At 38.5% G+C, this 16,274-nt stretch overlaps 1 protein-coding gene across 4 annotated transcripts in view; it reads right to left on the bottom strand.

Annotated features, from left to right (window-relative positions):
• Nucleotides 1-287: 287 nt before the first annotated feature.
• Nucleotides 288-16,274, bottom strand: part of slc4a4b (solute carrier family 4 member 4b) — a 40,419-nt gene continuing 24,432 nt past the window's right edge. For 2 of the 4 annotated variants that reach the window (XM_053687787.1, XM_053687789.1), the window contains 19 exons: nt 16,194-16,274; nt 15,432-15,586; nt 15,197-15,313; nt 14,842-15,016; nt 12,252-12,385; nt 11,091-11,359; nt 10,760-10,815; nt 10,400-10,588; nt 8,440-8,553; nt 7,927-8,088; nt 6,964-7,142; nt 6,410-6,482; nt 5,671-5,739; nt 5,384-5,491; nt 5,047-5,112; nt 4,592-4,753; nt 4,353-4,446; nt 3,840-3,910; nt 288-3,719 (listed from right to left, as the gene is read on the bottom strand). The exon at nt 16,194-16,274 is cut by the window's right edge and continues 7 nt beyond it. In XM_053687787.1, coding sequence (XP_053543762.1) covers nt 3,876-3,910; nt 4,353-4,446; nt 4,592-4,753; nt 5,047-5,112; nt 5,384-5,491; nt 5,671-5,739; nt 6,410-6,482; nt 6,964-7,142; nt 7,927-8,088; nt 8,440-8,553; nt 10,400-10,588; nt 10,760-10,815; nt 11,091-11,359; nt 12,252-12,385; nt 14,842-15,016; nt 15,197-15,313; nt 15,432-15,586; nt 16,194-16,274 — 2,238 coding nt within the window. In that variant the 3' untranslated portion in view covers nt 288-3,719; nt 3,840-3,875. The remainder of the gene's footprint in view (nt 3,720-3,839; nt 3,911-4,352; nt 4,447-4,591; nt 4,754-5,046; nt 5,113-5,383; nt 5,492-5,670; nt 5,740-6,409; nt 6,483-6,963; nt 7,143-7,926; nt 8,089-8,439; nt 8,554-10,399; nt 10,589-10,759; nt 10,816-11,090; nt 11,360-12,251; nt 12,386-14,841; nt 15,017-15,196; nt 15,314-15,431; nt 15,587-16,193) is intronic. The other 2 variants (XM_053687788.1, XM_053687790.1) reach the window with 1 other exon arrangement.

Below are 16,274 nucleotides of genomic sequence, written 5' to 3'. Positions count from 1 at the left end.
ACTGAGAATATACACTTGTAATTTTTTATCATAGTTTTTTTTTAAACAAATACTAATCACCAATAATATTCCAAATAAATAAACACCTTTCATATTGCATATATATATTATATATATATATATATATATATATATATATATATATATATATATATATATATATATAAAATATATCAAGTTTTGTTCATCACTTTGTAAACCAGTTTTTTCCTTCCATTTTTATTTGTTTCTATTTGATTCAACATGAATGGGACAAGCCCTACTACGATCAATAAGCATGACAAGAACAATGTTCAAAGGTCCTTTATTTTCCATGTTTCATTTCTTGTTGAAAATACAAAGTAGCACATCATATGTAGTGTAAGCATCCTTATAAAGCCATAATGACTTATTGTGTAGGTAAGACATACACAAATCACACAGCAACTGATTGTAATATACATCTTTAAAATGATTCATAAAACATACCCTCTGATTATAAATCAATTAATAATTATCATTGATCTATTATACAGTGCGCAGGAGAGTGCTGCTAATTTTTACATGTAGCTCTTTTAGGCAATTGAACTCATTTTAAATAGCCAGAATAATGCCACAATATATATTTAAAAAAATAAAAATAAAAATAAAAACACAGAAATGAGCAAATAAAGACTCAGAAATATTTAAGAGAGTTTTGCTGCATCCCAATTCACTTTCTTATATTATTCACAAAAGGTGTACATACTATTGAGTGCGTAGACTGCAACACTGGGACATACTAACATCATGTCACAGAAGACAACGCTGTTGCCTAGTTACGCACACTGTCTCCATTCACAAACTCCTCCTTGCATTTCAGCTTTTCTTCATTTATTACTCCTTAAATAATTTATTCTATATCATTTTATCCACCATTCCCTTCACTTCTTTTCCCACATTTAATTTACACATCTCTAAACTGTCAACAAGGAACCGTCACAATACTCCTCCACAATTGTCCACATATATTGTCCACAATACACCTTGTGGACAATATTAGCCAAAAAAGCGGCCATGGATCCACACTTCGCAAATCTACCGGGAGAATGCTAATACAGACGCAAAAGACTCCATAAATCCTGACCCAAAGCTTCTGACTCACACCTGACCGAAACTGCTCAAACACAGTAGTGTTGCTGTCTGTTTGAATAGTGTCGCATCTTCTCATGCTGTACCTCTGTGAATGAGTTACTGATACTGATTGAGATTTAATGGATAAAAAGGCATTAATTACCAATGTTGAGTTATATATTATGGACTGGCCACTTTAATAGGAACAAGTGTGCACCTGCTCATTCATACTATTCTCCAATCAGGCAGTCATGTGGCAGCAGCACGAGGCATGAAAGCAGCAGATACACAGATACAAGAGCTTCAGATAATGTTCACGTCAAACATGATCTCAGGGATTCTGACCATGTCATGGTTGTGGTGCCGGACAGGCTGGTTTGAGTATTTCGGAAGCTGAGGAACAGTCTTTAGAATTTACTCAGCAATTTTGAGTTGAATTAATAAATTAATTTGAAATGATATTTTAAACGATTTCTATTTATTGTCCATTGCTGATATAAATACACATTGAAAAACATATGTATATAAAAAAAAAAGCCCTATATACTAGCTAAATCATGACTTTGTTTTTGTTTTTTTTTTTAAATGAAGTACAATAAAAATATATTTGCACAGATTATTCTGAAAGTACATTTAATAAAATCACATTTTAATCTCCTCAAGACAAATCTGACATGTACTTAGAATGTTTTGCATACTTTATGGAAGATTATTATAATTTGTAATAAAATGATTACAGCAATCTCAGTTGTGCCCACTCTTAGGAGAACAAAGCTTTTATCACAATCACTCCATATCTGCGTAGAATAAACTCACAGTGCCTGGCACTACAGCATTCTAAGAGGTAGAGCTATGATTCAAGGTTAAATGTAATAATATGAAGTCATCAGTAAAGTATACGTGTGCAGCATTGCTTCAGAAAAACAGATAAGATAGTGAAACATATTTTGGTTTCAGAACTGATGCTTCTTTCTATTATTTATAATATTTGTTTATTAAAATATTTGATCTAATTTGCTCATTTAGATGACCTTTTATGGCTAAAAGACAGATTCTGCACAAATTTAAGACTCATTAACTGAGAAAAAGATATTACATAATATTAGGTAAAATTTTCATATTAAAGACTCAAATCTTTGCTTTGCTTTGTATGAATATACCACTCTGCAAAACTACACAGTGTTACTCATGTCAAGCCTTAATCTGTAAATCATTTATTTTTAAACATCTACAATATTGTTCATATATTTAGAGAAGTGTTTGATCTAGATTACAAAATATTTCCTTCTTACAGTCACAGTGGGTTTTAAGTCCAGTAATAGCATTTCATTTCCTCATACTCTTTGTATTAGTGAGTTAACGATACTGATTAAAATCTAACGGACAAAAAGGTTCAGATAAGATACAGTCACGAAGTTAAAGATGAGAGTGCAATGGTTTAAGTTTCGAAATTTTACATTCTGTTCAGATCAAAGTGGCACCTTCCTGCCAAGCATGTACAATATGTATCCATTTTCATATATTTTAGAGTTGTGCTCATAAATTTACACACCCCTTGCAGAATCTGCAAAATGTTCATTATTTATTTATTTATTTTAAATAAGAGGGGTCAAAAAAAAATGCATGTTGTTGTTTATTTAGTCCTGCCCTGAAGAAGTTATTTCACATAACAGATGTTTACATATAGTCCACAAGACACAACACTGACTGAACTTACACAAATTACCCTGTTCAAAAGTTTACATACCCTTGATTCTTAATACTGCGTGTCGTTACCTGGATGATCGATGAGCGTGTTTATGTTTTGTGAGAGTTGTTCACGAGTCCCTTGTTTGTCCCGAGCAGTTAAACGGCCCACTGTTCTTCAGAAAAATCCTGCACATTCTTTACCTTTGAAGCATTTTCTGCATATTTGAACTTTCCAACAGTAACAATATGATTGTGAGATAAATCTTTTCACACTGACGACAACTCATACAAAATTATTACGAGAGGTGCAAACATTCACTGGTGCTCAAGAAGGCACGACAATACATTAAGAGTCAGGGGGGTGTAAACCTTTGAACAGGATTATCTTTAAATGGTTATTATTTTGTCTTCTGGGGAAAATGTAAATATCTTATGTAGCTTCTCAGGGACAGTACTAAATGATAAAAAAAAAGAGCCTTAAACAAAATAATTTACAAAGATCATCCCGTTAAAAAGTAAATAATAACTGAATGTACACAAATTAAATGCTGATTTGTGTATATTCAGTTATTATTATTATTAAGTCTTGTGTTATATATGTAAACATCTGTTATGTGAAATTTTTTCTTCAGGACGGTACTAAATAAACAAAATGCCATTTTTATGCTCCCTCTTATTTAAAAAAATTAACATTTTTCAGATTCTGCAAGGGGTATGTAAATTTATGAGCACGACTGTACATATAATTCTATTCAATGAGATAACTAAGCTATATCCCATAGTACAATTGTATTCGTAGACATCTAGAGTTAAAGCTAGTGGACAGAGGATGAGGGCTAAAGGGTTGTTTCATCCGCCTGAGATTTCCAGAGATATCTGCTGAGTTTGGGGTCCACATCAGCTCTGTTTAGAGGTACAGACTTCTTAAATAGGCTTGGCTGTGAGAAAAAGACACATACATGATGTCCTCTTATATCGGGTCACTCTGAATCATTTGAATCATTTGAAGACATTATGCTTTGTGCAAAAAAAAGAAGCTCTGAGTCTGGCGTGTTTACCTTGACACAGGCTGGGATGGACAGAAGCCCAGTGAGTCAGTATGGAGTGAGGAATGACATGGGCTTATTTCCTGTAAAATATTCACATGCAGTGTTAAAACAATTCATTCAGATATACACACAGATCATCATGGGTTCAAGTGCAGCAAAATATAAGCACACAAAGAAAAGCATGCGGAGAAATAATACAGCAGGCGTGTGTTGTAGTGTGTGTGTGTGTGTGTGTGTGTGTGAGAGAGAGAGAGAGAGCGAGCGAGAGAGAATCTTTTGCATGTCTAGATTAATGTTACTTAAAACATTTAAAGATTAATAACGTCCAGCAAGCAAAAAGAGTTAAGGTTGATTCAAATCAGACCCGACTGACTGGGAATTGGACTGAATCAGAAAGTAGGAGAGAAATCAACAGTAAAAGAGAGTGAGGCAGAAACCCAAGTCCATGGCAAAAGTGTGCAAGTTTTTAAAGAGTTTTCGACCGGAACCCTGACATTCATGCAGAATTTCTGCCCTACTCACTCTCTGAGGGTTTCTCTCCCCTCATTTGCTCTTCCTCCATCGTCTCCATGGATATCTTTATACTGGGAATATTTTCATTGGCTGGACAGTCTGACTGTAAAGCGCAGAGGGTGTACAAACTTACTCAAATGAAGTCATACTGCCTAAGTAGGATTCATTACTGTTCAGTGACCAATATCTGTTTTGCACAGCTTGCTTTCTTCCTTTTTAGATAATGACACTCAGGACCGTTTTCTTACGTAGTTTATGTCACTGTCAATGCTGCCCTTCTTCTTTTTCTTCTTTTTCTCATCCTCTTTCTTCTTCTTGTCTTTCTCTGGCATTACGTCATCCAGGTAGCCGAGATCATGCTGAGAGAAAATGTAATCCATCGCCTTCCTCACAGCCACCAGGGCCAAAATCTTTGAAGCGTGAGGGAGAGTTATAAAAAGAGACAAGACATATACAAGGATTAGGGTACAAGACAGACGTCCGAATCAAATCCCTGAAAAAGAGTGGAAGTACTTATATCCCCATACTTCATATAAAAATGTACAGCAGAAATGATTAAATTAAGACAACATTGTTCAATTAATTTAGGATTTGGATAGAATTCATGTGTGTGAAAACAACCCGGTCATGAGGACATCCTGCCCCTCCGTGATGCTGGCTAGGAACTCAAGTACTCTGGCCAAGTGTGAAACGACAGACTCACCATGACTGGGAAGATTATGGCTGCCACAGTGGACTTCAGGATCCAAAGCAGGGCGAGACAAAGGATCTGTGCAAAGACACGTGTATGTGTACATTACACATTCATTCAGTGTTATACACACATCTGGTTTTACAGCAACTCATACAGAATCAACCAGAACCGCACAACTTCTGATCGTCACTGTGCAGCTCAGTTCATTTCCCTGCTCTAACACAGCTTGGCTTAAATAGATCTTGGGTTATATCAGGTGTCTTAGCGCAGAAAAAACTGTCCAAACTGTCCTATACTCTGATCTTGTGAGACTGAATCTGAGCACTTCATTACACGAAGAGACTACCTGGATGAAGGTGAACAGGTGAACTCGACGGAGGGGGACATGGCGTAAGTAGATCAGATCTGGCTGGTGTTTCGCTGGCATCAGAAACAGTTTCAAGCGATCCATGAACTACACACACACACACACACACACACACACACACACACACACACATTAACATCGAGACATACATTCAAGTATCTCACACTCACTGTATTGTAACATCAGAAAACATGAAAACCAGAGACATGCCCCGCTAATATTAAAGGATGTGTGTGTGTCCAACACGCAAGGGCTCAAACTCTCACCTGCACTCCATTTAGCGATGCAACTCCCATATAGAGGAAGACACCATAGAGCACTGGCATGGGGATGAACTAAAGAGAAAAGAGAGGACAATATATGTGAAATAAACAATACGGATATCCCATAGCTGAAATAGCATGCACCAAATAAACAAGATCAATAAAAGAAATGTGTGTATGTTGAGGATATGTAGTGTAATTATAAGACAGACATCCAAAGGATAACCTGAATGGAAATGACTGAAATAAATATCAAATAAAAATAAAATGTTGGACTGACATTATTGTAGATAAAGATCTAATAAATTACCAATCACACAAAACCTCAGCGCCCTGTTCTTTTACAGTACGCACACAACGAAATTCTTCTAAATCAGGGGCTTGGGGAATGAATACTTCCAAGGACAGCCTCATTTAACTGTTTCCTTTGTTGGACTACGTTTTAAAGCCACATTTTCAGAAAAATCATTTTTTTTCCCGATTGCTAGGTCACGGCGGACTCGTGACGTAGCATTTGATGTACGTATGACTACTGAACTAAAAAGGCGGTTCCTGAGAGCTGGACTAGACTGAATCATGTGATACACATGGGAATCTGACTTCAGATCTGTGAGACATTCACACACATGCGCACACACAAAACCAGCCTCAAATCATATGCTGTAACTTTCCAGAGGGAAGAGAGCCACGTAATCATACTCATTTAGAATAGAAGGATGAAGCCGTTTTTAGTCCTGTGTACCTTAAGAACAGGTGCCATGAAGACTGATAGGCCAGTTAGGAGGAAGACACACAGTCCAGTTACTCTCTGTTCCCTAAATCCAGAAGATTAAGCACACCCATCATTTATAAATAAACACTCGTGTAAGGTGTAAGAATTGTAACCCCATCTAACCCCATACTCATGCATATGCCTGTTCATGCACACACACACACACACACACACACACACACACATATCTGCATGTAATTCATTATATATACATATATGAGGATGGAGCAATGGCTAAACTGAATTCATTACACTGGGGTCTAAAAATCTGCTTCCACCACAATTACTCAGAAATTAGTTGCTACCATTTGGATGAAAAATATGAAAATTCAAACAAATTAAAACAGTGTGCAAACAGATATTAACACAACTGAGCATTTTATATGGATTCCTCAAACAGCTAAAATTCTGTTTTACATAATACACAATAATAAAACCTTATTTTCAGATTATTTCTGCATACTTCAGATTGTCTTCCAGTAAAAACTACAGGAACAGACATCACTCTCTCCCTCTCTCTGTACCTGACTCCGAGGAATTTGGGCTGTTCGCCTGGTGCTGATGTCTCGGTCTCCATCCTAAGTGAGTCAATGTGGGCGATGGAGATGACGGTGGCGGCTACGTACCACGGGAGGCCCATGAATGAGCACACAATGATCAATACAGCCACCCAGAACAGGTCCAAATGGTAGCCGGCACCTTTCTGCTCTCCACACACAGACAACATTTAGGGAGGAGTTGAATGATATCCTTTCACAGTTTATTAATCACAACCTGGAATTCAACAACACAATCCTACAGTGTTGGCAGTGAGGTCAAAAACATGCACAAAACACATTCAGATGAAAAGGCCATACTGCTTATCCAACATATCCTGGAGCCTATCGCAGGAAACTTGGGGAACAAGGCGGGGGACCAACTGGATGGGGTGCCAACCCACCACAGGGCACAACTGCACACATTATGGACAATTTTGGAAATGCCAATCAGCCTACAATGCAGTTATTTGGATTGGGGGAGGAAACCAGAGTACCTAGATGAAACTCCTGAAGCATGGGGAGAACATGCAAATTCCAGTCACACAGAGCAGAGGCGGGATTCGAACCCCCAATGCCTGAGGTTGAGGCAAATGTGCTCACTTCTAAGCCACCCTGCCCCCGAATAGGCGTCTTTATAAACTTTTTTTTGTTTATTCTTTAATTTTTTATGAAATTTGCTTTGCTAATTTAAATAAAATACATCATTTAGAATCAGGGATCCTACTTACAAGACTGAGGCGCAGACAGTAAAAAAAAGGCATTTTTGACATGGCATATAAACTAAAGGACTCTCTCTGATACACTCAGGTAAGACACGTGAAGATGGGAAGGTTTCCTACTTTCTGGATTTATTGAGGCTTGCGCATCTATGATTGTAAATAGGAATGTGTTGTTGCCAATTATCAGTTCATCACTGTGGACACACACCTACATAATGTGCACACACACCTTGAGTCTGTGCTCCTTCCTGTTGACGATGACAGCAGTGATCTGCTGGTCCATAAAGATGAGGATGGTGACTAGGAGTGCGGGGAGGAAGGAAGCCAGGTACACCCACCAGGGGTTTCTGCCAAAAGGGGGCACAAACCAGCCACGGTTTGGACTTGTAGGCTGGACACACACACAAAAGTTAGAAGAACCACACATGTATGACTCGTATGAGCAGATTAGTCTGAGGCTGTTGGTATTTTTTCCTAGCGAGAGGAACCAGTGACACTTTCTGTAAGGACAAAGCTCGCTTTCTTTCTGCATGTAATTCTGCTCTTATTCACTATAATAATCAGTATTACACAGGAACAAAGAGATTATTGTAGGACATAGAAGAAAAACTGACAGCTTTCTCTCTCTCACACACACACACACACACACACACACACACACACACACACACACACACACACACACACACACACACACACACACACACACACACACACACACACACACACACACACCACTTACCTTAAATTCACTTGGCACTTCTAGTTTTGGTGTGTCCACACCAACCAGTGCATCAATCCCACAGAAGATCAGAATGGCCAGAATGATGGCAAAGTCACTGATCAGCTTACGCACCTGTCAATCAATGAATTAATCAATCATTCAATTCCCCTAATTAAAAATCTTTGTATCATATTACAAGGAGTATACTACATCCAAAAAAATTAACATTTGCCTGCCATAACCTTAACACTAACTATTCCAGATTTCCTCTTCAAGGTATAACACAATACCAATATACACTGCTGTGAAAAAGTATTTGCCCCCATCCAGATTTCTTCTGTTTTTGTGTATCTCACATACCAAATTACGTGTCAGAAATTAAAACAGAATCTAAGATTAAAAAAAGGCAACCTGAGTAAACACAAAATATAGTTTTTAAATGATAATGTTATTTATTGAAGCAAAAAAGTTTTCCAATACCAACTGGGCCTGTGTGAAAATGTATTTGCCCCCGTAGTTACTAATTCCCCAAATCTATGGAACTGCATTGATAACGGGGTTCAGCTGGACGAGACACAACCAGGTCTGATTACTGCAAACCCTGTTCAATCACATCTACACTTACATAGAACTTTATCAACAGCATGGAGTTGGTTAAAAGTCTTACTCAGTAACACACTGTGCTGAAATTTAAAGAAATTCCAGAAATGATGATGAAGAAGGTGATTGAAGTACATCAGTCTGGGAAGGGTTACAAAGCTATTTCAGAGGCTCTGGGACTCCAAAGAACCACAGCGAGAGCCTCTCACTGTTGTTTTTTAAAAAATATTTATTATATTTATAAATAAATAAATAAATGAATGAATGAATGAATGAATGAATGAATAAAACTGTATTGTGTGTTTACTCAGATTGCCTTTGTTTTACAGTATGTTGCATTTCGTTTGAAAATCTAAAACTATTATTATGAGATATACACAAAAACAGAAGAGATCAAATACTTCTTCACACCACTGTATGGTCATACCCAAAATGGCCTGATCTGATCAAGTCATTACTTCTGATTAACTGTTATTGAAATAAAATGAAAAAACATACATATAACCATATAATTGGTTTAGTAAATTTTTTATCTGTCCTGTGAAAATGCCACTCGGGATCAAGTATAAGCACAAGGCTAGAAACTAATGGAGATTAATGAGCTTTTAATGAGCAAGGATTGGGCGTAATCACAGATTTTTGGCAGGATTTAGTGATGGATATTTTCCACCTCCACTGTGGAAGTCAGTGTTCAGCAAAGATGAGTTTTGTGCTCGCTCTCTCTCTCTCTCTCTCTCTCTCTCTCTCTCTCTCTCTCTCTCTCAGGGATTAGGCTGGTGGAGATGCATTTTTACACACAAAAAAACCATCAGCTTTTACTGAATAAAGGCAAAGCTGTGGGCTTGGCATAAACAAGCTGCATAATTTTGTCAATGGAAGGCCATCACAAGCACAGTAAGACAAAAGTGTGTGTGTGTGTGTGTGTGTGTGTGTGTGTTTAGATGTTGGAGGTCTTCTACCAGTCAGTTATTACAAGTTCTGTCTTCTTTGTGGCAATATTCTATGGAGCAGCATTAGAGCTTGAGCATCAAGGAAGCTCAACAAACGGATAAATAAGGCTAGCTCTGTCCTGGATGTCCCCTGGACAGTTCTGAGATGGTTGTAGAAAGAAGGACAGTAAGCAAACTATTATCCATCCTGGACAATGCATCACATCCCCTCCACTCCCTGTTAGACCAACAGCAGAGCACCTTCAGTACAAGACTCATCCAGCTCCACCGCTGGAGCGCTAAAGGTTGTTCTGACCAACAGAGTTCACCCTGCGCAACAATTCTTTCTACAAATCTACATGCAAATAACCCCCAAGACAATACTATAGTGGTGTGTGTGTGTGCGTGGGGTGTGTGTGCGTGGTGTGTGTGTGTGTGTGTGTGTGTACCATAGTGGGGAAGAATCTGCTGGTTTTAAACTTCTTTAAGGCCATGGAACAGGTGTAGGTGCCCATGAACAGGATAAATGACATCAGTGTGATGTCAGGAACAAAGCCACAGGATCCTCCTTGCAGAACTCCGCCCCACTCCAAACACTCTGACCGAGTTACCGATGACCAGGTAGAATTCCCGTGCTGCTGGCCATGTACACACACACACACACACACACACACACACACACACACACACACACACACACACACTCTAACTGACAATAATATTTTACAAGAACCTGTCTGTTAACTGTTTCTATTGGTGTATTTAAACAAAATCATTTTTCAATGCAACTTACACACATACACACTTACCTTTCCAGTCGAGTTGAACAGTGCTTCAATTTTTTCATCTGAGACAGAATTGTTGCCTGTTTTAAACAAACACAATAGGCCTGGTCAGTGGGGTGGAGAGTTCAGCACATTCAAGCTGTGATTTAGTTTCAGCATTGAGAGGACACGACTGCTTCAGTGCTCGTTAGGCAATATGAAGTGTCACTGAAGTGTTGCATAAGCAACAAATGATCAGGAACAAAACAAATATCTTCAAAAATAATCGAATTGGCCTTACTGTGCCAATACTTTGAGTGGACTGTATACCCAAAAACACACACAAATGCTTTTACACACAAACATAGTGTCATACCCTCAGGAGGCATGCAGTGGCAGGCATACTGATTGACCATGTCCCAGTGGTTACTGGTGTCGATGGGGTAGTGATGGGCAAGCTTGAGCATTTTCTTGAATGCATCATAGATAAAGATAAAGCTGATGAGAGACGCAAAGCCTTCCTCTGTGAAGCGTGTGAAGTACTGCACAAGGAAGCTGGCATCCGTCGCCACCAGCACCAGACACAAGAACCCTGACCACAGACCAATCCACAGCCGGAATTCCAGGTAGTCAAATGTGTGGTCCCTGAAAACAGCCAAATCATAAAGACCATGTCAGGCGGTCAAATCACAATGATCACAATCACGCTAGTGGGATTTTAAATAAAAAAGTGACAGCCCCAAGAAAATCATGCATATGCATAGAGAACTGTCCGTCAGTCTTAACTGAGGAGGTTTGAATTTATGTACATCAGGCTATTGGAGAAGACGTGGCTTCTGCGTATCAGAGCCTGCTGGAGGACGATCGGCTTCTCTGTATATCTGGCTTTATCAGAATTTTGTGCAAAACGCCTTGCTAACTTATTTCAGTTTAAAAATATTCATTCTTTCGTACATACTAGTCTGTTCTTATTTCATAATAAAAAAATTATATTTATTTTTAACAATAATCAATTTACAAATACCACCACACTGGAAGGAACTAAAACATTGTTGTTTCAATTATATAGATAGATAGATAGATAGATAGATAGATAGATAGATAGATAGATAGATAGATACACACACACAGTCATGTGAAAAATTAAGTACACCCCATGGAAATTTTTGGCTTGTTTGACATATTTGTACAAGAAAACATTTGATCATCTTTGAAACAGTGCCTATTAATAAAGTTGATAAAAACTTTAGATTTTTTCCTGTAACGTTTAAAAATATTTTGATAAGTAATGTTTGGATATCTAAATAGTTTTTAATGACCCAAAGATGCAGAAGTCATAAAATAAACAACTAAGACAAAATTAGTATTTTAAAAAAAGGTAAGACTCTTGTGTTTTATAGATGTACACAAGGTGTAACTCATAGATATGGCCTCACAAGGATGTGTGTGTGTGTGTGTGTGAGTGTGAGTGTGAGTGTGTGAGAGAGAGAGAGAGAGAGAGAGAGAGAGAGAGCATGCCCACATTAGTCCTACTCACTTGCTGAAGTTGAATAGTAGCCGCTCAAAGACCAGCATTGGTCCTGTACTGCTGAGGATGGTGAGGGGCTGCCCACTTAACAGACAGAACACTGCACCCGCTAGTGCTGTTCCCACAAAACTCTCTAACACACCCTGGAGAGAGAGAGAGAGAGAGAGAGAGAGAGAGAGAGAGAGAGAGAGAGAGAGAGAGAGAGAGAGAGAACAAGAAGAAGAAGAAGAAAAGTTAAAGCTTTTGGCTACTGATTAAAAGGGAGAGTAAAAATCCCACTCATGGTTGGGCCCATGTGCAAGACAAAATTACAAGGGTAGTTTATCTCAAACCAGCAAACACTGACTCTCCATATGCAATGAAACTGCTGGTACATTTCAGACCGTTCTAGATACAGTATTTGTCCTCATTACCTCCAACATGGCCTTTTTTGTTTTGTTTGCTCCCTCTTTATATTTGTGGCCTGTGCATTCCATTCTCACTTCTACTCTGAGATGAGCTGCATTCCATTCTCAATCATTTCACACTTGTAGTGTCACAAACAGATATTAAAATTGTTTGTAAATTTACATATGTAAAAGAGATTTTTGATGTTAAAAAGGAAAAAGAAAATCTTTCATTATCCATAGCAATTGTAAACCTCCCCTCCCCCCCCAGGCTATTTCTATCTGGAATAAACTTTTTATTCTATCTACAGTATCTACTAATCTCTTTGATGTGTAGCACAAACAAATGAATTGGCCTTGCTGTACTAATAATAGTAGTTTCAGAAGGGACTGAAAAAGTCACAAGAACATCCACCATCACAAGCAAAGCCTACTGTGAAGTAGCATATGGCAAGTGGATCAAATATTCTGGAAAGACACCAAGTGAGCACATACTGAGGTGAAGGTGTCTCGGGACAGTGTGAGGATTGTTTGATTTTTCTTCAGCTTTCTTAATTACAAAAACACATAAAAACAGAAATTAGCAGAATTTGATGGAGTGAATGAAAGACTGACCCTGATGTTAGGGTGTCTGGGATAATAATATCTTAGGGTTTAGAATAGCTATGTTCAGTTAAGTGCCATCTTTCTTTTCATATATTGATTTTATTTGCATTTGACTGTAGCCTGAGGTAGTCAACATTTTACACATTCACACTATCACTGACTTCATCTTTAGAAATCAAGCCTTCTAGTGTCTCATTTCGTAATGAGAAATGCTCCTGAAGGCCTCTGTCCGAGGTAACGTTCTGAGTGGGAAGGTAGCTTAAGCCGTCAGTTTTTCAACTAGATGTAAAGACAACATTTCATGTGTGTGTGATTTACAAAAATATAGTGTTCATTTGTTATTCTACATGTTTTCTTGTTATGTAACTAATTACGTTCCTATGATTTTGTACTTTGAATTTTGAGTAATGCTTTAACAGGCATTCTTGGTAAATCCGAGAAAAGAAGAAGCTCTAGTCTGTGGGTTTTATGTGACGGACAGGGTACGAATTTAGCACCCGGCATTCTCCAAAGGCAGATGAATTGTCAGCAGTGGCGTGTAAAATTGTCTGGTCATCCACCACTTTGGCGGGTGCACTTCTCACACAAGTAGGGCTTACCAAAATCGATATCTAAATTTAGGTCATTTAGTTGTATTCGTTCCTCCCTCAGTGTTCGTGATGACCATCGTCTGTGCAAACATTAAACATCACTTTGAAAGTGGAAGTGAAGAAAAAGCAAAAACCAGGAAGTGTGAAACTGTCTGTCGTGTTCATAAAATAACTCTTGCCTAATGGCTTGTGAAAACAGTTATTAATAAGCATCATGTTCATGTTTTACTGGACGCTTGTAAAGCACTGAAGTGTTCTTATGTAGGATCGAATAGTTGAGTGTTTTAAACAAGTGCTCATGCACGTCGTAATCCACCTCTATTTAAAGTGAAGCTGATCCTTCTTAGCTTGAGCATTACAGAGTACCTACAGATCTAAGTAGATGTCACAGCCCTTTGATTCCAGACTACATGGCGATATACACCACCACACATACCTTCTATAAATCAAGACATAAACATACGCCTCAAAAACATCTCAGAGTTTCAGGAGTTGTTACTGAAAGAGGTACGTTAAAAGAGCGGTGCTCTCCAACATCCTAAACTCTCATCTCACGTCCATCTTTCGATCTCAAACTCAAACGTCGTTGGTGTACAACATTAAAAAAATGAATTGGCCTTGCCATTGTAATATTTTCAGAGGGGACTGGAAAAAATCCCAAGAACATCCACCATCACAAGCAAAGAGAGACGGTCCCGGAGGGGACTGCAGACGTGTAGCTGCCATTTAATATCAGTCTTTTTCTTCAAAAGTGGTCACTAAGAAAGTCATTGTTTCATGATGGAGAAAAATGCAATCCCCTCATACATACAAACACACCCATGAGTGTGAATAAAAAAGTCATCTTAAAAAAGTATTCTCTCAATAGTTATTAGATAACACGAAATCATCTAGTCTGTGAATATCAGAATAGGCAAACGAGGCATACACACAAAGACAGACACCGTGTTCCCCACCAGCACCAACGTAAACGCATTAACTCATTAGATTAATCAGCTGAGCAATAATCTCCTGTACCTGCATGTTCTCTGTGGCGTCTCCAAGCAAGCCGCCAAAGGTGATGGCATTTGTTACGGTACCCAGGTAAATAAACAGAGTAGCAGACAGAGCCTGGATGTTCACGGCATCATAAAAATCGCTCGCAAAGAAAGGCAGCTTTCGCTTAACATCCAGAATCAGACCGCCACAAAACCTGCGAAAGGAGAGATAGCGAGCAGAAGAGAGTGCAAAAGAGACAGAAAGGAAAATAATCATCACTGAGCTAGTGTTAGCATGAGTCCTGTGTGAACAGAACATTAGTGTTATAGCACCACATACAAGCATCTGTGTTTGCACTAACTGCAGTCTTAGCATTAGCATATAGGCCACTTACTTGCCAGTGAACTTGAGCTCGTCTCCAACATGGTGACCTCCACCACCTCCTCCCGCACCACCTTCAGTGGGAGCATCACCATTAAGCTTGGATCCATCTCCTGCTAGGTTGTTCTTACTACATAGACAAGAATGAACAAATAGTTATATCAGTATATCAAAATCAGTCTATCTTTGGTTCTCTTTTACACCAATTTAGGCAACATTGTGAGTGTGAAGGTACTCAAAAGGTGCACCGTTTGTCTGAGGACGGAAGGGTTTTGGGGGGCTCAATCCGGATATCAGGGTCCCACTCTCCTGGGGGTAGCACAATGACCTCGTCAAGGAATTCCTCGATGCCAGCCAGTAAGTCACCCCGATCTTTGGCCTTGTATACAACGTCATGAAACACCTAGAGCGCAGAGAAACACGCAAAAGCACGAGCACTAAGTTTGAAGAATGTTACATGCTAATATTTATTATTACAAAATATGCTTTAAGTTAATTCATTTGCTCACTACACAGTTCATAAATCTATGATGGCAGACGGTCAGATAAACATCATTACAAACATCTTGGCATCATCAGTCATGTCACTGTGGATATACTCCCACCAGAGAACATCACTGGAACACGGCGCTGGGTAGAGCAGCCAAAAATTCTACTCAAGTACAAGTTAAACTACTTACAAAAACAATTACTCAAGCAACAGTAAAAGTAATACTGTACGTAATAATGTTAATAATTACTTCAGTAAGAGTAATAAAGTATCCAATGAGAAGATTCCTCAAGTAGCAAGTTACTAGTTACTTCACATTCATGTGAAGTAAAAGTACATTTCTGTGATTAAAAATGAACTTGAGTAATACTATAAGTTTGGCCAAACCTGCTCTTAAAAGTAATTTTTCCCCAAAAAAGTTACTCAAGTAAATGTAATGAAGTAATGCATTTCCTGGTACATGTACACACAGTGAGATTTGTTATGGTTGTCCATAGCCACAAAACCCTCACACACACACCTCATCTGACATTAAGGTACCAATGGCTCGACCGATCTCGTGGTATGATCTGCCTTTTCCTTTGGGTCCCAAGAGAACAAA

The sequence above is a fragment of the Ictalurus punctatus genome, chromosome 18 (genome assembly GCF_001660625.3).
Source record: "Ictalurus punctatus breed USDA103 chromosome 18, Coco_2.0, whole genome shotgun sequence".
NCBI lineage: Eukaryota > Metazoa > Chordata > Actinopteri > Siluriformes > Ictaluridae > Ictalurus > Ictalurus punctatus.
This window is presented reverse-complemented; position numbering and strand designations above follow the sequence as displayed.